General features: G+C 42.9%; 1 protein-coding gene across 2 annotated transcripts in view; it reads left to right on the top strand.

The window, feature by feature from the left end:
- aqr (aquarius intron-binding spliceosomal factor) overlaps positions 1-22,129 on the top strand; it is a 117,477-nt gene that overhangs the window by 22,176 nt on the left and 73,172 nt on the right. The window contains exons 7-13 of one of the 2 annotated variants that reach the window (XM_072484459.1): positions 1,679-1,819; positions 13,388-13,456; positions 13,697-13,797; positions 14,041-14,117; positions 17,302-17,366; positions 17,610-17,726; positions 20,633-20,746. In XM_072484459.1, coding sequence (XP_072340560.1) covers positions 1,679-1,819; positions 13,388-13,456; positions 13,697-13,797; positions 14,041-14,117; positions 17,302-17,366; positions 17,610-17,726; positions 20,633-20,746 — 684 coding nt within the window. Of the gene's footprint in view, positions 1-1,678; positions 1,820-13,386; positions 13,457-13,696; positions 13,798-14,040; positions 14,118-17,301; positions 17,367-17,609; positions 17,727-20,632; positions 20,747-22,129 lie in introns of those variants that run through there. The other variant, XM_072484468.1, reaches the window with a different exon arrangement.

The raw sequence follows: 22,129 nt of genomic DNA, 5'->3' as shown, positions 1-22,129 counted from the left end.
ATCTTATCCCAATCTTAAATGAGAAAATCCTTATTTTTGAACGGTGTCCCCCAATTCAAGATTCTGCCATGAGGAGAAGAATCCTCTCAACATCTACCTCTTAAGACCTATCAGATCTGATATGCCTCGATAAGTTCACCCCTCATTCTTCTAAATTCCAGTGAGGAAAGTCTCAACCTGTTTAACCTTTCTTCATAAGACAACCTTAATGTAGTCATTGCGAGCTGAAACATTGGCCCTAGTTCTCCCAACCTACCCATTGGGGGCAGGCATGGAAGATCTGGCGACAGGTAAAGCTGCTGGTGTAAAATCATGTTGCAATTCTCTTAATCGTGGGTTGTCTTCCTGCTGGCAGGGGTGCAAATTCCATTTGCATTCATTTGCATCTCATGAATGCATATTAAAACAGTTGCTCTCTGGCGCCCTGTCAGGCATTTCACTGCAGCACGCCAGTGTGACATTATGTCGGCGTCAGACCCGATTGCTAAAGAGTGGCGTGCACAAGACGGTCCGCAGATTGCTAGAGACTTCAGAGTGGATGCACCAACTTTCTGCCATAGTGCTGCGCTGTTCTTGATGCGCTGTTCACCACTCTGCCAGAAAGATTGATTCCTGCCTCCATCTCCATGCTGAGCTGGTCTTCATGAACAGCACCGTGCTGCTGGACCCACGGACTCTCCTGTGTCACTGAGTCAGATCAGTGCTAGGGTTGGGGAGTACAGGGGCCTCCTTCTCCCCTGGTGCCATACACCGTGTCTTTTTGGACAGGACTGTGTAGGCACCACAGCAAAGGAGGTGAGGGGTGGGGCCTAATGAAGGTAAGGGTGGCAATTTGGAAGTAAGTCTGCACAGGAGTAGGGGGAGGGACGTGAACGGAAGGCTCACGATGGCAAAGGGGCAAAGAAGTGGTTGAAGAAGATGAACAATGGAAGGTAGAAGGAAGAGTGAGGGGAGGGAAGCTCGACCCTGGCAAGGCTGCATGAAAAGTTCACAAACTAGGAGGTCGAAGGGATACCACATTGTTTACTGGAAAGAAATGCACAAACACTCCAGATGCGGTGGGTAGAGGTTCAAGTTGGGTATGGGCACCTTGCAGGTGATGGGCTTGGGAGGAGGGTGGTTGAATTGAGGAAGAGACTTCTTGAGGACTTTTTCCTCTGTGTTGCTGACATCCTGCATGGTCTTGTGAAGGCAAGTGGGTTGAAGAGAGTGATATGAGTGTGCTGGACTGGTATTTAAATATGGTGCCGGGACCTTCAAACCTATCAGCTGACAGCGGGTGGACAGATTGTGTATAATGAATAGGTTCCGCTCTTCTGGTCGGCGGGGCAGACGCTACCGGAGCCGCCAATATCGCACTTCAGTCGCAAAATGGGAGAAAAAATCCGTAACTGCAAATACAGCTCCTGAAATTTCAGTCCTCCAAAATGAAAATAACAAAAAATTTGAAAATTATTTTGGTAACCATCACAAGCAGAGCCTTTGAAAGCTGCACATGATCAAAACCATGAAATCTGATAACAATAGTTGTACTGGGCAGATTTCTTTAATTTGCAAGCATGATTGAAAATGTTTTACGCTCAAGTTCAGATTCTTCTGTGCAATAGATATTGCTTTATGTGGTCTATTCCATTTTCACTTCGATTTAAGGAAATGCCTTGTGCCCTTTTTACGTTAGACATTTACACAGAAGCCCGAACACTTTCCCTATTTCTTCAAGTGTATTTTGACTGCATCGCTTGCTGAGGAGAATAAGGATCTTACTTTACGAGAACAGACTGTCCTCTTGGTCTTTCTTGATCACTGCTTCAACAGCCTGGTAAGTATCATGTCAGTCAAACTCCTTCCTCCTCTGCTTTATAACAACACATTTTGAGTGAGCAGGTGATACGTTGTAATGTAATATACAGGGCAGACTTTATGGATAGGAAATGTGTACAGGAACAGGCCGTTTTAATTCCTCATTCCTGTTGTTATTCAAGTCTCAGGCACTCTCTTCAATTCACCACACCTCCATCCCTCACTTACTTATCTTTTTCAATCAGGACTTATCACTAATATTGAGAAAAATATTGAAATATGAGGAGGTCATTTAACCCCTCAAGAATATTTTACCACTCAGTCCATTCATGGCTGATCTACAACCTAACTCCATAAACATGCTTTTGCCTCATATACTGTAATACCATTGACATCAAAAACTAGCTATTAAAGATGTTATATCAGGGCACTTAGAAACATTTAAGGTAGTCAGGCTGCATCAATATGGTTTTGTGAAAAGGAAATCATGTTTAATCAATTTATTAGAGTTCTTTGAAGGAGTCATGTGTTGTGGATAAAGAGGACCCAGTGGATGTACTGTACTTAGATTTTTGGAAGACATTTGATAAGGTGCCATGTCATAGGTTATTGTGGAAAATAAAAGCTTATGGTGTAGTGGGTAACATACTGGCATGGATAGAAGAGTGCATGGCTAACCGGAAACAGTTGGCATAAATGGGTCTTTTTTGGTTGGCAAGAGTGGTGTGCCATAGCGATCAGTGCTGAGCCTTCAACATTTAACAATTTACTTAAATGATTTGGATGAAAGGACCAACAGTATGGTTGCTGAGTTTGCTGATGACACAAAGGTAGGAAAATAAGTTGTGAAAAGGACATGAGGTTACAAAGGGATATAAATATGTTGTGAGTGGGCAAAGATTTGGTAAATGGAGTATAATGTGGGCAAATGTGAAATTGTCCATTTTGGCCGGAAGAATAAAGAAGAAGCTTATTAAATGGTGAGAGATTGCAAAACTCTGTGATACAGAGGGACCTGTGTGTCCCAGTGCATGAATTGTGAAGTATTGGTATGCAGGTGCGGTAAGTAGTTAGGAAAGCTAATAGAATATTAATATTTATTGTGAGAAGAATTGAATACAAAAGTAGGGAGGTTATGCTTCATTTTGATCGGGCATTGATGAGGCCACGTCTGGAGCACTGTGTACAGTATTGGTCTCCTTTATTTAAGGGAGGCTGTAAATGCATTGGAAGCAGTTCTCCGATGGATTATTAGACTAATACCTGGAATGGAAGGTTGTCTTAAGAGAAAAGGTATGACAGGTTAGTCTTGTATCCGTTGTAGTTTAGAAAAGTAAGAGGTGACTTGATTGAAACATATAGGATCCTGAAAGGTCTTGACAGGGTGGATGTGGAGAGGATGTTTTCCTTTTGTGGGAGAATCTAGAACTAGAGTCACAGTTTTAAAATGAGGGGTTGCCCATTTCCATAGGATCTCTGCAGTACAGAAGGAGGCCATTCGGCTCATTAAGTCTGCACCAACCCTCTGAAAGAACACCCTACCCAGGCGCACTCCCCTGCCCTATCCTGTATCCCCACCCAACCCGCATATTTTTGGACACTAGGGCAATTTTAGAAAGCCCAATCCGCCTAATCTGCACATCTTTGGACTGGGAGGAAACCCATGCAGACACTGGGGAAAGTGCAAATTTCACACAGTTACCCAAGGTTGGAGTTGAACCCGGGTCCCTGGCGCTGTGAGGCAGCAGTACTGACCACTGTGACACCATGTTGCCCTTTTAGACGGAGGTGTCATTGAGTTTTACAACATGGAAATAGCCCTTCGGCCCATCATGTTTGCCCTGACCATTGAGCATCGTATCTACCTTAATCCCATTTCCCAGCACTTGCCCGTATCCCTGTATGCTATGACATTTTAAGTGCTCATCTAGATAGTTCTTAAATGTTGTGGGCGTTCCCACCTCTACCATCCTTTCAGATAGTGAGTTCCAGATTCCAACCACCCTCTGGGTGAAAAAGGTTTTTCCTCACATTCCCTTTAAACGTCCTGCCCCTTAGCTTAATTTATGCCCCTGGTTATTGGCCCTCCAATAAGGGGAAAAGTTCCTTCCTATCCTTCATAATTTTATATACCTCAATTAGGTCCCCCCCCTCAGCCTTCTCTGCTCCAAGGAAAACTACCCCTGCCCATCCAGCTGCTCCTCGTAGCTGAAACATTCTAGCCCAGGCAACATCCCGGTGAATCTCCTCTGCACCTCTCCAGTGCAATCACTTCCTTCCTATAGATGGTGACCAGAACTGCACACACTACTCCAGTTGGGGCCTAACCAGCATTTTATATTGCTCCAGCATAACCTCCCTGCTCTTATATTCAATGCCTCGGCAATAAAGGCAAGTATTCCATATGCCTTCTCTATCTGTCCTGCTGCCTTCAGGGATCTATGGCCATGCACTCTAAGGTCCCTCTGGTTCCTCTGTACTTCCTAGTGTCCTACCATTCATTGTATATTCTTTTGCCTTGTTAGTCCTCCCAAAATGCGTCACCTCTCACAGGAATGTGGGGTTGAGGTTACAATCAGGTTAGCCATGCTTGTACTGAATGGCAAAACAGGCTCGACGGGCCAAGTGGCATACTCCTAATTCGTATGTTGGCATGTATCAATCTCAATTGAAGATTGAAGTTTATAATCGCAGATTTGAAGTTGACAATTGACTTAGCATCAGTTGTTGTTTGCAGAAAGAGTTCCAAACTTCTACACTCTTTGTGTGAATAAGTGTTTACTATTTTCAGTTCTGAAAGGGCTGGCTCTAATGTTTAGATCATGCCCACCAGTCCTTGACTCCTCAACTAGTGGAAATAATTCTCTCTTAACTGTTTCCCTTAAAATCCTGAAAATGTCTATCAAATCACTCCAGATTCTTCCAAATTCCAGGGTATACACCCCTTGTTTGTGCATTCTCTCCTCGTAATTTAAACCCTTGGATTTTGGCTACAAATCTCACAACCTTACCCTGTATTCCTTCCGAGGCAAAATATCTTTGCTGAGGTCTAGTCAAAGTACCCATGGTGTAGTGTAATCAGGACTTAGTTTAATCTGTGCCCCTCGGAATCTAGCTCTCTAGATATAAAGGCAAGCATTTCATTAGCCAACTTGATTATTTTCTGTACTTATTACATAGCACCTTGATCTACCCAGTTGTGTACAGAAGGAGCAACTTTCCAGCTTTTGGAGGTTCTGAAAGTTCTGAGGAAGTTTTGAAAACTGTGCCGCTTCATACACCATGGTCGCAATGTTGCGACCCTGTTCACCACGGGTGCAAATCTAGATGGCCGCTAAATCTAATGAGAGGGCCAAAATGGAATTTGCAGTTGGTGAGATCTCGGTTTGAGATCTTCCCTGCCTCCTACCAGTAACGTAATGGGGCATGAACCTGATAACTGATATCCATGATTTTTGGTAAATTTTAATATCATTAAAGGGCTTGGGAAAATTCTGTCCTCTATTTTACCTATCTCAAACATGTATATCATAGATAAGACTGCATGATACCTAATCCCAATCTTTTGGAGGGAACCTATTCACGTAAGCAGTCACAGTTATTCATCCTAGAGCTACTTCCCTTAAACAATACCTGATCCAATTGTTTCCAACCTCTGAAGGAATAGGCTTTATCAGCCATTATCTTTCTATAGTTTATAAACATTTATCAATACGTATTCCCCTAACACTGAAGTTAAGATTGTTAGTATTTGGAATTCTGTTCCCCAGAGAGCAGTGGAGGCTGGGTCATTAAATTTATTCTAGACAGATTTTCGTTAGACAAGGGAGTCGAGAGTTATGGGGGGCAGACAGGAAAGTGGAGCTGAGACAATAAACCAGGTCAGCCATCGTCTACTTCCCGTGGTAACAAATTTCACAGGCTGTCCACTCTCTGGGTGAAGAAATTTCTCCTCATCTCTGTCCTAAATGGTCTACAGCGTATCCTTAGACTGTGACCCCGTGTTACGTTCTGGTGTATGGCTGGACAGAATTTGTGCACTAGAGAACGTATAGTTCGTGACCAGTTGAACGTTTATTGATTAAGAATAACATGGGTCAGATAACAATATGAAAACTACTAAAAACACAAACTATCAAATCACTATTATAAACTATCTAAGAGCTATTACAAATGCGACTATCCACAATGACAACTATCTCCAGACTCCCTGAGGTAACTGTCATGTGTTTTTTTTTTTACTGCCACCTGCTGGTTGGAGGCCGTATCTGTTAGTATTTACGTAACTGCATATTCAAATCATCACACCCTGGATCTGGACACGCACACCATTGGGAACATCTTTCCTACATCTACATTGTCTAGTCTTGTTAGAATTTTATAGGTTTCTATGAGATCCCCCTCATTCTTCTGAACTCCAGGAAATACAATCCTTTTTTTTTCTAAGGGCAATTTAGCATGGCCAATCCACCTAGCCTGCATATTGGACTGTAGAAGAAAACCGGAGCACCCGGAGGAATCCCACACAGACATGGGGAGAAAGTGCAAACTCCACACCGTCATCCGAGGCCAGAATTGAACCCAGGTCCCTGACACAGTGAGGCAGCCATGCTAACCACTGTGCCACCCCAGCAAATACAATCCGAACTGATTCAATCTCTCCTCGTACGTCAGTCCCACCGTTCCAGGAATCAGTCTGATAAACCTTCGCTGCACTCTCTCTAGAGGAAGAACATCCTTCCTCAGATAAGGAGATCAAAACTGCGCACACTATTCAGGTGTGGCCTCATCAAGGCCCTGTATAATTGCAGCAAGACATCCCAGCTCCTCTACTCGAATCCTCTCGCTATGAACATATCAACATACCATTTGCCGCCTTTACCGCCTGCTGTAGCTGTCTGCTTACCTTCAGTGACTGGTGTACAAGGGTATCCAGGTCTCGTTGCCCATTCCCCTCTCCTAATTTATGGCCATTCAGATAATAGTCTGCCTTCTCGCTTTTGCTACCAAAGTGGATAACCTCGTATTTATCCAAATTATACTGCATCTGCCATTCATTTGCTCACTCACTCAACTTGTCCAAATCACACTGGAGAATCCCTGCATCCTTCTCACAGCTCAACCTCCCACTCAACTTGGTATCATCTGCAAATTTAGGGATATTACATTTTGTTCCCTCATCTAAATATTGTGAATAGCTGGGGTCCTAGCAGCGATCCCTGCTGTACCCCACTAGTTGCTGCCTGCCAATTTGAAAAAACCCATTAATTCCCATGCTGTTTCCTGATTGCCGACCAGTTTTCTATCCACCTCAATACACTACCCCTAATGTCATGTGCTTTAATTTTACACACTAATCTCTTGTGCAGAACTTTGACAAAAGCCTTCTGAAAGTCCAAACATACCACATCCACTGGCTCCCCCTCGACCATTCTACTCGTTACATCCTCTCATTTCAGTAGATTTGTCCAGCATGATTTCCCCTTCGTAAATCCATGCTGACTCTGTCCGATCCTGCCACTGCTTTCTAAGTGCTCCGCTACAAAACCTTTGATAATGGATTCTAGAATTTTCTCTACTGCTAACACCTGGTCTATAATTCCCTGTTTGCTCTCTGCCTCCCTTTTTAAATAGTGAGGTTACATTAGCTATCCTCCAATTTGCAGGAACTATTCCAGAGTCTATAGAATCCTAGAAGATGACCGCCAATGCACCCACTATTTCTAGAGCCACTTCCTTAAGTACTCTGGGATGTAGATTATCTGGCGCTGGGAATTTATCAGCTTTCAATCCCATCAATTTCCCAACACCATTTCTCTACTAATATTGATCTCCTTCAGTTCATCCCTCACTAAAGCCTACGTTCCCGGACACTTTTGATATTTGATTTGTGTCCTCGTTTGTGAAGACTGAACCAAAGTGTGTATAGTTGCTCAGTCGTTTCTTTGTCACCTATTATATATACCCCATTTCTGACTATAAGGGTCTTACATTTGTCTTCCTCGATCTTTATCACTTCACGTACCTATAGAAACTTTTACAGTCAGTTTTTATGTTCCCTGCAAGTTTACTCTCGTACTCTATTTTCCCCTTCTTAATCAATCCCTTGGTCTTTCTTTGCTAAACTGCTCCCAATCCTCAGGCGTTTTGGGCTAGATTCTCCATTTTGGAGACTAAGTCCCCAGGCTGGCGCAGAAAAACTGTGCAAAACGGCCACTGATTCCCCATTTTGCTGGGGGCTAGCAGGGAGGCAGCGTATAGAGCTCGCAGCTCCAGCTGCCAATATGGCCCTGAGCATTTCCGGTTTCATGGCTGCGCATGCGCACGGCGGTGGCCTGCAGTGGCCGGTGGACTCAGCCCCCGGACCGCAAAAGTAGTGCCCGTCTTCAGCTACTTGTGGGCCCCGGACCACAAAGGTAGTGCCCCCCTTTGGCTGCTTGCGCGCCCCGGACGCCTGAATGAAGCTCCCCCTGCCCGACGATCGGCCCTCACCTGACTGGCGGCGCCGGACTAAGCCTGCAGCTGCCACATGAGGTTCCGGGATGGTGTGAGCACACTTAACCCACAGCATTGGGAACGCGGCCAGTCGGAGACTGAGCATCGCTGGACGGGCCTCGGTGTGAATAATCGGTGCGGTGTACTCCTAGAGAATGCCGCTTTTCATGGGGCGGAGAATATAAAAAATGATATTGGTGTCAAAACGGATTCTCCGCCCCGTCGCCAAACACAATTTCGGAGAATCCAGCCAGTTGGTTTTCTTGGTCAATTTGTGTGGTTCTTCTTTGGAATGAATACAATCTCCAATTTCCCTTGCTAGCCATGGATTGGCCACCTTCCCTATTTTACCTTTGTGCCAGACAGGAATAAACAATTATTATAGAACATAGAACAATACAGCGCAGTACAGGCCCTTCGGCCCACGATGTTGCACCGAAACAAAAGCCATCTAACCTACACTATGCCATTATCATCCATATGTTTATCCAATAAACTTTTAAATGCCCTCAATGTTGGCGAGTTCACTACTGTAGCAGGTAGGGCATTCCACGGCCTCACTACTCTTTGCGTAAAGAACCTACCTCTGACCTCTGTCCTATATCTATTACCCCTCAGTTTAAAGTTATGTCCCCTCGTGCCAGCCATATCCATCCGCGGGAGAAGGCTCTCACTGTCCACCCTATCCAACCCCCTGATCATTTTGTATGCCTCTATTAAGTCTCCTCTTAACCTTCTTCTCTCCAACGAAAACAACCTCAAGTCCGTCAGCCTTTCCTCATAAGATTTTCCCTCCATACCAGGCAACATCCTGGTAAATCTCCTCTGCACCCGCTCCAAAGCCTCCACGTCCTTCCTATAATGCGGTGACCAGAACTGTACGCAATACTCCAAATGCGGCCGGACCAGAGTTCTGTACAGCTGCAACATGACCTCCCGACTCCGGAACTCAATCCCTCTACCAATAAAGGCCAACACTCCATAGGCCTTCTTCACAACCCTATCAACCTGGGTGGCAACTTTCAGGGATCTATGTACATGGACACCTAGATCCCTCTGCTCAGCCACACTTTCAAGAACTTTACCATTAGCCAAATATTCCGCATTCCTGTTATTCCTTCCAAAGTGAATCACCTCACACTTCTCTACATTAAACTCCATTTGCCACCTCTCAGCCCAGCTCTGCAGCTTATCTATATCCCTCTGTAACCTGCTACATCCTTCCACACTATCGACAACACCACCGACTTTAGTATCATCTGCAAATTTACTCACCCACCCTTCTGTGCCTTCCTCTAGGTCATTGATAAAAATGACAAACAGCAACGGCCCCAGAACAGATCCTTGTGGTACTCCACTTGTGACTGTACTCCATTCTGAACATTTCCCATCAACCACCACCCTCTGTCTTCTTTCAGCTAGCCAATTTCTGATCCACATCTCTAAATCACCCTTAATCCCCAGCCTCCGTATTTTTTGCAATAGCCTACCGTGGGGAACCTTATCAAACGCTTTGCTGAAATCCATATACACCACATCAACTGCTCTACCCTCGTCTACCTGTTCAGTCACCTTCTCAAAGAACTCAATAAGGTTTGTGAGGCATGACCTACCCTTCACAAAGCCATGCTGACTATCCCTGATCATATCATATTCCTATCTAGATGATTATAAATCTTGTCCCTTATAATCCCCTCCAAGACTTTACCCACTACAGACGTGAGGCTCACCGGTCTATAGTTGCCGGGGTTGTCTCTGCTCCCCTTTTTGAACAAAGGGACCACATTTGCTGTCTAATCCTGTTTAATGCCATTATTGCAGTTGCCCATGCACTCCTTGAATGTTTGCCATTGCCTATCCACTGTCATCCCTTTAAGTAATGTTTCCCAATGTGTCATAGTCAACTTGTGCCTCATACCATCGTAGTTTCCTTTTTTAAGATTCAGGACCTAGGGCAGCACGGTGGCGCATTGGCTAGCACTGCTGCCTCACAGCGCTAAGGTCCCAAGTTTGATCCCGGCCCTGGGTCACTGCCCGTGTGGAGTTTGCACATTCTCCCCATGTTTGCATGGGTTTTGTCCCCACAACCCAAAGATGTGCAGGGTAGGTGAATTGGCCACGCTAAATTGCCCCTTAATTGGAAAAAATGAATTGGGTACTCTAAATTTTGAGAAAAAAATTAAGATTCAGGACCCTAGTCTCAGAATCAACTACTTCACTATCCTTCTAGATTCTATCATATTATGGTCGCTCATCCCCAAGGGTGATTGTCAATGATTTCATTCTCATTATACAGTACCCAGTCTAGGATGGCCTGTACTCTAGTTGGTTCCTCAATGTATTGGTCCAGAAAACCATTCCATATACACTGCAGCAATTCCTCCTCTATGGCATTGTTGCTAATTTGATTTTTCCAATTTACATGCAGATTAAAATCAGCCATAATTACAGATGTTCCTTTGACGTATACATCTCTAATTTCCTGTTTAATGCCATTCCCAACATCTCTTCAGTTTGGGGCCTATATACGATGCCCACTAATGTTTTTTGCCCCTTGGTGTTTCTCAGCTCTACCCATACAGATCCACATTGTCAGAGCTAATATCCTTCCCACTATTGCATTAATTTCCTCTTTAACCAGCACTGCTACTCCACCGCCTTTTCCTTTTTGTCTATCCTTCCGAAATACTGAGTAACCATGGACATCAGCTCCCATCCCTGGTTACCCTGCAGCCATATCGGCGTAATCCCGATCACATCATACCCGTTTATGTCTGTTTGCGCGATTAGTTCATCCGCTTTATTGCGAATGCTCCGTGTGTTAAGGCACAAATCCTTTAAGCATCGTCTTTTTAATATTACTTGTCTCGCTCCCAATATTTTTCACTGTGGCCCTATTTGAATCTAACCTTTGCTTTCTCTGCCTATAACTTTTCATATTCCCCTTTCTGTATCTTGTTTTTGTCCTTGTTTCCTCCTCCTCTGACTCCTTGTGTAGGTTCCCATCCCCCTGCCATTTTAGTTTAAACCCTCCCCAAACACTCTAGCAAATACTCCCCTAGGACATCAATCGCAGTCCAGCCCAGATGTAACCTGTCCAGTTTATACTGGTTTCACCTCCCCAGAACCAGTCCTAATGCCCCAGGAATCTGAAACCCTTCCCCTCTCACAGTCTCTTCAGCCAATTATTCATCAATAATTTCTGCTATTTCTATGACTAGCACGTGGCACTGGTAATAATCCTGAGATCATTATCTTTGAGGTCCGACTTCTCAACTTTCTTGTAACTCCCTATAGTCTGCTTTTAGGACCGCATTCTTTTTTTTAACCCGTGTCATGGGACCGATGTGTACCATGACTACTGGCTGTTCATCCTCCCCCTCTAGAACACCCTGCAATCACTCCGAGACATCCTTGACCCGAGCACCAGGGAGGTAATATACCATCCTAGAGTCTCATTCGCGGCCACAGAAACGCCTGTGACAATTGAACGATTGAATCCCCCAAACTATTACTTTCCCACCCCTTCTTCTCCTCCACTATGCAGCAAAGCCAACTGTGTCCCAACGGATTTGGCTGTTGCAGCTTTCCCCTGAGAGGCATTCCCATCAACAATATCCAAAGTGGTATATCTGTTTTGCAGGGGAATAGCCACGGGAGATTCCTGCATTGCCTGCCCAATTCTTATGGACAGAACTGATCTCTTCACATATCTTCTCTACTGAGTAGTACTGTACCCCATATGCTTACCTGTTGCCTGTGCGTTTGTATTTACCTTGTGTATTTATGTATGTCCTATGTTATTTTTCATCTATGGAATGATCTGTCTCGATTGTACGCAGAACAATACTTTTCACTGTACCTCGGTACACGTGACAATAAAACAAATCCAACTTCAATTCTCTTGCTGTGCCTGGTGGTCACCCATTCCTTTCCTGCCTGCGGAGTCTGAGCTTGCAGTGTGACCACCTCTCTATACGTGCTATCCACAACACTCTGACTCGTGGTTGCTCCACAGTGTCTCCAGCCATCGCTCCAGCTCTGAAACCGGGCTTCCAGGAGCTGTAGCTAGAGACACTTCTTGCACACATGCTGGTCCCGTGCACGGGAAATGTTCCCGACCTCCCCCACGGAGTGACCTCCCACACGGAGCAAGAGGAGCCAACCAAAACTTTGAGTTCTTGTGTCATGACTTACCCCTTTAAATCAAACCTTTGGAAGATGCTTGATATTAGATTAAATCCAATTCTCCATGGTCCTTCTTTCCTTGTTCTTTTCACTGCCAATTATAGTCCTTACAGTTTATAAACCACAAAACATATTTTCAATTATAATTTTGATTTTATGTCTGGATTGTGTAAATCATAAATAAAAATTAGCCAGTTGACTTTTGAGAGATTGGAACATTTACTTTGAAACTGACGAGTTTGCTGTTTATCTTGCTGTTTGTGTACTATGACAATGTAAAATATAGTTCTAAATTACTTGAATTTTAACTTCACTTTTGTTTTATGTAATTCTGATCTTTATTTTATCTTTGAGGAAAGTTGTAAAATCTTCGATCATTATCAATCTGTCAGATGTAACACTGCAAAACTTGCACAATATTTTCAGAATTGAAGATTTGATCCCTTTGTTCCAGAGTTGTGAAGCTCTGAGTGTGGTTAATACTACACTGTGCCACAAGAGGGCTCAGCTGAGCATTTTATAACTAAACATATTTTCTATGACGCCCTAATATTTGGGAGATAGGAACTGAGCACACTGCTAACTTTGGCTTTTGCTGAATTATGTAAAAAGCTTTGGAAGGAATATTTGTGAAGGCTTTCATTATTTAATATCAATTAAACTTGTCTTTTTTTTGGAGAAAGTCGTATTTTATAATAATGAGTTTTAAAGATGATATTGCAATAATAAATAGAAGTGGCCTTGTTTACCATTCATATTTCCTAATATAATATTTTTGGAATTGAGGCATGTACTGGTGCAGGAAAATTAGTATTTATTTGCCAATATATTTGTAGTTAAAACATAATCAGCATAGACGACTGTTTGTGGACATGATTTCAACCTGTGAAATACTTTGTTTCAGGAAGTGGATCTTATTCGAGAACAGGTGCAGAGGCTTATCTCTCTTCCGATGTGGATATGTCTACTTTTGGCAAGTTCAGTGATCATTCAAAGTCTGCATAAAATAATTAAAACAGATTAATGACATACACTGTTGCTGAGTGGTTTCTTTGAACTTAATTTGTTGCCTTTCATCAGATACTCTCCCACTGCCTGAAATACTTGGCATAGTTATGGGCAATGCTCATTAAAATATGGGACAAGGACATGATTATTGATTTGGGTCTCACTGAGTGTTAAACTGTTAACATCAAACCTGTATTTGTATTAGTCACGACTGGAGCATGAGCTGAAAAAAACACCAAAGCTGAGGAAATTCTGGAATCTAATCAAAAGAAAAGAAGAGAAAATGGATGAGAAATCTGTGGAGCAGTAAGTCTATGTTTGTATCCACCTGTGAGTTCTGGACTGTCCGTTCCATCAGACTGGAATCCGTATAGTTGCTGTGGTGTTCTGTTTATTCATGCTGTCTTGTAAAACATAGCTACTGTCTCCTCAGATATAGCATATTCTGCACTGGAGTTGTTTATTTTACAGGACGTAATTTCAGAAAATACTACTTTGTGTTGCACTGAAAATAATGTACCAACGTTATCTTTGTTTCTTAACCTAAAGGGCAAATCAAGAAAAGCGATTCCTTTCTTGTCTGATCAGCAAATTCCATGGCGTATTAAAAAGTATTCCTCTTTCAGGTGACGGCTCAACTATCTTTTGTTGTTCCCTCTCGTGGCTTTTCCCCAATAAAATATTAACAGTGGGGCCAAAATACTGATTTCTTTGTTGCAAAAGTTGTTGTAATTTTAGTGTAGTGGATTGAAATTTGGGTTGCGCGATAAATTTTGGTGGGATTGGTTGCTGGCAGATGAAGTGCCTTCTCCCAGAGTGGTTTTGAAACCGATAATAAGAACCTAAGAGTAAATCCAGCTGTCCCTGAAATTCTGCCACTTAACCACCCCACTCCTCCAAACTGCACGATAAAGCTGCATTAAGTGGCCATTTAAAGGGCCTTATTAGGGGCAACGGCAGGGTTCACATCTGAGGTCCTGCACACCTCATCATAAAACATGCTTGGATCGAGATGGGTCTATGCAATTACGTGACCTCCCCCACCCGTCTCAAAACCCACCGGAGTGGGAGTGTAAAATTCAGGCCCATATCTCAAAGTGAATTGTGCACATGGGGCTTGCTTTTTATAACTATTGTGTCTATCCTTAGTTGACCTTTATGCTATTCTTAAAGGTATCCTGGTGCAGATGTGATAGATGAGGGCCTTGGACCCATTGGTGCTTGGCTGCATGCTGCTATTGTGAACTTCTTAGGGATGTGCCCTTCTCAGTGGCATCTGAGTCGTAGGAAATTCCGGGTTGTGACTTTGCTGCAGGTTCATGAGCCACCTGGTACTGCATTCTGTCACCAAATTGAGCAAGGACTTGACTGGAGAACAGGAGGGAGGACAGTTTCATGAAGGTGAACTGTTGTACTGGATCTGGATGATCATTGATCAGAGGGAGGACAAGCCTTAAAGGTATCAGTTGAATACTGCAGATCCTGAGAGGTGTTGTCTATTTGCACAGTTTGCACATTTCACAATGGTGTCAGTACCCTCTCTGAAGGTAGCTCTGGTGACACCATTAGAATTTTGGGCACTGTATACAAAATTTAACATTGTGTAGTTTCTATTTTAGGATGATGGCTTGCTTGCTATTTTTTGCTCATTACCATTTTGGCCTTGGAAGGAGTGCAATGTAGGATAACAAAAATGATACCTGGACTACAGGGATTATGTTATGAGGAGAGATTACACAAATTCCCCTGTTTTGATAGAATTTAGAAGGTGTGGTCTGGTTGAAGTATTCAAGACATTATCAGGGAAGGACAGGGTAGATTAAGATAAAATATTTTCATTGGTTGGAGATTCTAAAACTAGGGGCCATAGTCTAAAAATTAGGGTCAGACCGTCGAGGAGAGATGTGAGGGGAAACTTCTTCACTCAAAAGATGGTAGAGGATTGGTACTCTCTCCCACAAACAGCAGTTGAAGCTAGAACAGTTGTTAATTTTAAATCTGAATATATTTTTGTTAAGCAAAGATATTAAGGGATATGGGCCAAAGGCAGGTATATGGAGTTAGGCCACAGATCAGCCATGATCTCTTTGAATGGCGGGACAAGCTCGAGGGGCTGAATGGCCTACCCCTGTTCCTAAGTTCCATGCATGTATTTGATGGGCGTACTGAATCCTAACTGCTATTATCCGTGCATTCTGTGCCTCTTAATTAAAATAAATGCTGTCATAACCTGTTACTTTATGCTGTACAAATGAAATTAGTGAAAATATTAATCTGTTGTCATTCCTGTTTTGTATGTATGTTTCTCTTTGCTGAGTTATGTATTAGATTGAATTAGAATTTGTAGCTTTCCTTTATTCTAAGCTTCAAAATTCAACTGTAAAAGTAATAGTCATTAGAAATGCCAGCAATGTGTATAACAACTCTATGCAAATCTCCCATTGCTATGATTTATTTTCTTGACTATTAACGCTTCCACTAAATTGACTGCTTTAATTCTTTCTTGAATAAAACATTCATTTTTAATTTAGATACAGGGTAGTAAAGCTCAATATAAAACTGATTTACATTGAAATTGTTTAGTTTAATCTAACAATAGTTTTACTCTGCTTCAATCTAAATTTACTCTGCAGCAAATATTTTTGCTGATGCACCAGGTGAAGGAGAAGTATGGTGGCATATCTCGATGATTATAGTTTGAAACCCCTGAGGTTATGTCATCCTTTTTTGCCACTAGAGCGCCGTGCTGCTGTGGCCTTTGGATGATCGCCAATTATAGTTTAATCTTTAGCATAGGGAGAACAGGTTTATTCTGTGCAATCTTGGAGACATCGGGCGGGATTCTCCGTCCCGCCGCACCAGATGGCACACCCCAGGATTCTCCATCTCGCCAGCCGGCCAATGGGCTGCCCCACGCGTCGGGAAATACCAGGGCTGCCGGGGGAACGTAGAATCCCGACAGCGGAGAATCCAGCCGATCATTTATAGCTTTAATGGAAAAAAAAATCTATTTTATTATTTTGTAGCAATCAACGCTGAAGTCCTGAAGACGGACATTCCTGTAATGTTGTTAGAAATCTTAGAATTTATAGCACACATGACAATCCTTTGGCTCCTTATACCTGTGCTGAGACTAGTTCATCAACTGCATCTGGCTGTGATAATTCCTTTTCCTCCTTTTTGCTCTACACTCTTTTGTATTCATCTTCTTAAAATACTTCTCCGATTCATTTTACAATGAGAGTTTAATGTGTCAGTGGTCTCCCATAGTAAAACTTTCAATGGTCTAATAAACCTCTGTGTGAGAGCAAGTTTCTTCTAAATTTCTCCTCCATTTTCTTGTGATGATCCTTATTCAGCAACCAGTGGAAACAATCTTCAAAGCCCGTCATCATTTTAAAACGAGCCACTGGCAGATTTCCCCATAACCTTTTACTGTGAAAATAATCTGAATACCAAGCTTATCTTCATAACTGGGGAGCCCCTCACTTTGGGTATCCTTCCAGTGAATCGTCACTCGACTTTTTAGGAAGCTCTAATAGCCTTCCTGTAATGGGATGCCCAGAACTACAAATGATATCCCAACTGTGATTTGCCCAATGCCTTGAAATTTGTATTTCGTTCTGACTCATCTTTACCCCATTTCCCTTCAAGCTCTCAATTAAACATGTTCAATCAAGGTTCATCCTAGGTATCTTAACTACTCCTGTAGTGTTCTCTTTTTGCAGAAAGTTTGCTAATATGAACATATGAAATAATTTATGTAGATCCGCATTTTACATTGTTATATTAACTTGTTCATTTATATAGGAACGGAAAGCATGGATATGGTTCATTATTGTGAGAGATTTATCGAACTAATGATAGATTTGGAGGTAGGTAATTCCTATATTCACACAGGGTGTGTATATTAATTCTGAAATGGTCTTGGTTAACAAATCAAACTAATCTGCTCTGTTTGCTTGAAGTCTTAACAGGCTGACATTGAATTGAATATTGATTAAATATTTTTAACTGTGTACAGTTCATTTAGGAATCACAAAATGGGATATTTTTATTGAAGATATGTTGAAATGAAGCAGGATCTGTTGTTCAATTGTATATGTATTTTCTTAAAGGCCCTCCTTCCAACTCGACGGTGGTTCAACACTGTACTGGATGATTCTCATCTAGTCACTCACTGCTATCTATCTAATCTGGTCCAGAGAGAGAAGGAGGGGCGGCTTTTCTGCCAGGTGAGATATGGCAGCAACCAAGAATTGTCACTTTTACTTACAGGAGGCGGTAAACTCTTGCTGGCCATTTCCTATTAAGACCTTTGAAATTGGAGCAGCAGAGGGTGACAGTGTATTCATGTTCCTGTCTGCTGTGCTGTAAAGAGGCAGGTTGTTGAATCTTTGTGATGACCATAGATTTTTAATGAATATTTATTGAGTTTTTACATTTTAGAGAATAACGCACCAAAACAATAAAATAATACATTCTCATAAGGAAAGAGAGAGAAAGCAAAAATGTCTTGATCGACATGAGTGCAGAATAGAAGAAGGAGAACGACATCACAACTGTCTCAAGACAGTAATTACACAAAGACTAGATACTACCAGAGACCGAGGGAGAAACAGGATAGGATCATGTAAACATGGCAAAATGGTGCACACTCACACACCGCACAAGTCTGTGAACAACACGAGAAATCAAGATAAACTGCCCGTGCCATGGACAGGCACGCACCAACGTACACCCCCATCGACTCCAGCAACGCCAATAGCACGAGCAATCCATATAACTTCCTCTTTCTGGATATTACCCATCTGCACCCATGTAAGAGCCAAGAGTGGATTTGTGAGAAGAAAATACATGGAAACTCCAGATGTAAGGTGAGTTACATACATATCACACAAAGCAACTAAACTCCAAAAACAGGCCCAGGGCATGACCAAAATCATTCCACACAATTGTGTAGAGAGGACCGACAACAACAAAAACAACATCATCATGATCAGGTTATTGACAAGCCTTCAGGGTCTCCCAACATAGAAAAGAAAAGAAGAGCAATTTTAAAACGACGAGAACAAACCCACCAGTTGACAAGACCCACCAATGAAGAGGAAAACAGGCCGCGCAATTAACAAGAGGGCAACCCCTGCCCACACGAACAGGATATCCACCAAGGCACAGAACTCGACCCATCCACAGGCCCCCATTTACCAGAGAGACAAGGAAACAAAGCCCAGCCTGTCAGAAAGCTCCCCCACCCCCTCTGAGAGAGACATCTCAAACCCCTAGGGGCAACAGCCATAGCAGAGCCAGATCAGTATAAGAACTGACATAATATTCGTCCGATGAAGAGAAGAAAATGAGAAGAGAACCTCCAGAGAAGGGACATCCAGCCTAGCTTAAAGCGACCACCATCGCAGAAAGGATATCCAAAGCAATCTCCCTCCTCATCATGCCAACCACCATAATAGCCCAGGAGAGGAATGCAAAGAAAGACCCAAGCAACTAACCTTACCAACCATAACCACACATCCTTCATCCTGCCCCAGCTCTACTCGTATTCCACATGCACAATAACGGGAAGACATAATACTGCACAATCCACAATTTGCATAACAAAATCAAAATGATTTGGTAGAATAGGATCATCAACGACACAGGCCATCACACTCGCATTTCACATGCCCCTACAGGAAAAGAAAAGACAGCAACAAAAAGTCGTCAACGTAGCAGGGAGTAACGCTCAGGATTACAGAAGAACCACAGAGTAAATTACAGGATAAAGACACCTTCCATGTTGCACGAGAAGGTAAAGGATAAGGCAGGATCAATTAGCACTGTTCAGGAGCTCTGAAGGATTCCACTAAACTCCATCACCTCTACCATGCAACCTCTCTGATGTCCAGGCGGTCCACAGCCTAGGTCTTAGCTAGGGGATTGACTTGACCCCCCCACACACACACACCGTGCGCACACAACAAAAACAATCAGGAACTTCCGGGGACATAGCGCAAGCCATGTAACCCAAGAAAAAACAAGTAGAAACTGCACCGGGATGAAATAAGGAATTAAAAGACGAGCAGAGCCGGAGGTCATGAAAACACAACTGCTCCCATGCTCACATCACGTGACCCTCACCCATGACCATAGATTGAGAGTTCCCATTGTGTGCTGCCCTCTTGAAGGGTGATGTTAAGGCACTTTTTCCCCATTTCTTCATCGAGATATTGCTGACAATTCCGGTGGTTGAAGTATGTTGTGTGGAATGCATGGCCAAAGAATAAATCCTTCAGATCTGTTGTTTAATATTTCCCTACCTTCAATTGCCGATGGACCTGCGCTCTCCCGGACTTTGTCTCTTCTAATACCTTGTCTAAGTTTCTATTATTTATGGGTGGGTTTATGTATTGTACTTGAAACATTGGTTATTTTGGCCTTTTTGCATTTTGTGAGCCTGGGGATTTGGAAACAGTTGGCCCTAGTGCTGTTGACACATTAGGTGTTCAACTCTGAATAAGAACTCAAAAAGCAGGATCTTGAGATGAATACAAATTACGCAGGGATTTGAACAGATCCTTCCTTCCCCACTCTTGGGGCCATGGTGCGTGACTGTGGCCCACAAAGACTTGGGCCCTCTGGCTGTCTGTTTGTAGGCTCTTTGACCAGTTAATATTCACACGTGCTGTTTTGTTTAAGTGACCAGCTGCTCTTTCCCCCAAAGGTACACGGTTCTGCTTGTGTATGCACCTTTATAGTGTGGTGAGTTTAGAATGAATAACATTTCTAATTAGCAAATCCAGTAACGTTAAATTGAAGGACAAAAGCTCATAATTTAAGTACAGTGAGTACCTTAACAATTATTGTCCCAGGTAACTGGATCTTACATAAATTTCAAAATAGTGACCTATTACAGAAAGCCAAACTGGGAGTTTGCTTCAGTGCAAACTGCTTGTGGTTTAGCTCAATGGTAATTCATTAACTCCACAAGACTGGACAAAAATAGTAAACAATGTTTTTGTGCTCAACCTTAAAAATTCCTAATATGTTTTTGATACATCTGACTTGTTTTTGACCTTTACACTTAGATCTAGGTCCAGCTAGTCACTTCTAGGTTGGTTAAAATATTGTATCCGTTTATTTGTAGCTGTTAGAAATGTTGAAGTTCTACACTGGTTTTGAAATTAATGACCAAACTGGGAATGCTCTGACCGAGAATGAGATGACTACAATCCATTATGATCGCATCACTTCCCTTCAGGTGAGGAACAGCAAAGCTTTCTTTTATATGGTCTTCATTGTAAGGTAGAATTTGCTTATAAATGTTGTTTTTATACTTATTTAAGCAGTGCACATCAGGAGATGCTAAGATATTAAATCATCTACTTATCCTTTCATGTAAGGTGGTGGGTGTGGTTGAGCAGATTAGTAGCTGCAGCAATGTTGTGCTGATCGATGGGCCAAAGCATGTGTGTTTCAAGGTGCAAGCACAGGTTGCGAGAGGTGTTGCTAATTTTGGTTGGCTCTTAGTTCGTTGCCCGTTGGGTCTTTACTGAATTTGCTCTGTTTCTATAACCTTTGCTCCAGAGTCGCCAGGTATCTTTATGATACCGCCACGAGGTTCAAGTTCAAGTACTGATCAATAACTCGACACACCAATTAGTAAGATTCAAATCAAAACACATTTATTATACACAGTCAATCACTACTCATGCATATAACTCTACTTTCTAGACTATTTCTATCGCTAAAAAGGCCTATACTTCGCTTTGGAACTGGCCCACCAGGTCAGGGGAACAAATGGCCTTTTGTTCGATCTGCATCTGCAGGATTCAAAAGCTGGTATGGACTGGTAGCTAGGATCGCCTATCCCGTAGCGTGCATTGACTGGAGACTTACTTGGTTGATGCGGCGGCTTAGACAGTTCACTCTCAAGGGTTGATTTGAGTTGCAGAGTGACCCTGCCAAGAAGACCGATTTGAACTTGGGGGCTTTACTTTATAGTCCCCAGGGGCTTCGCACCCTTTTGGGCGGACCCCGTGTCTGGTTCTAAGTGATTGGACTACGTTCCGATCACTTGGATCGATTTCTCCAATACTGGAGTTCCCTGATCTCTGGGCGGTCCCTGAGTGTCCGTTGGCCTTCCTTTGTCTTGGCTCCTGCTGGTGCCGAGGAGTCTGGCTTGGCCTTATTCACCTTAAATGTTTTGATTGTTCCCGGGGATCGCTCATTAGTATGCAGATGGCTGTGAGCTTCAGTGCTGTCTGGGCTTTTGCAAGTTCTAATACACAGGATTTCTGCACTTGCTAGTTTTTGCCTGTGTTGGCTGAATTTCCCTGTAGTCTTTGCGGACCTCCATTTTAAGTCGGGAAGTGGCCAACCCAGGTGGCTACACTCCCTCCTTGTGATCCCGAACACGAAGCGCGAAGGATCACAACTGCGTTGTCTTCACTTCCTGACCCAGCGAGCACTCTTCCATGGCCTCTACACTGACCGTAACTATGTATGAAAATGTTTTAACTAACAATTCTAAGTGGCACTATGTCAGACAGGGACATGCATTACAACAAAAAATCGGTATCTCTAACTATCTCTCATAAACTACACTCACTCAAACATTCAATCATACTAACTTCCTAACAAT

The sequence above is a fragment of the Scyliorhinus torazame genome, chromosome 2, assembly GCF_047496885.1.
Source record: "Scyliorhinus torazame isolate Kashiwa2021f chromosome 2, sScyTor2.1, whole genome shotgun sequence".
Classification (NCBI taxonomy): domain Eukaryota; kingdom Metazoa; phylum Chordata; class Chondrichthyes; order Carcharhiniformes; family Scyliorhinidae; genus Scyliorhinus; species Scyliorhinus torazame.
This window is presented reverse-complemented; position numbering and strand designations above follow the sequence as displayed.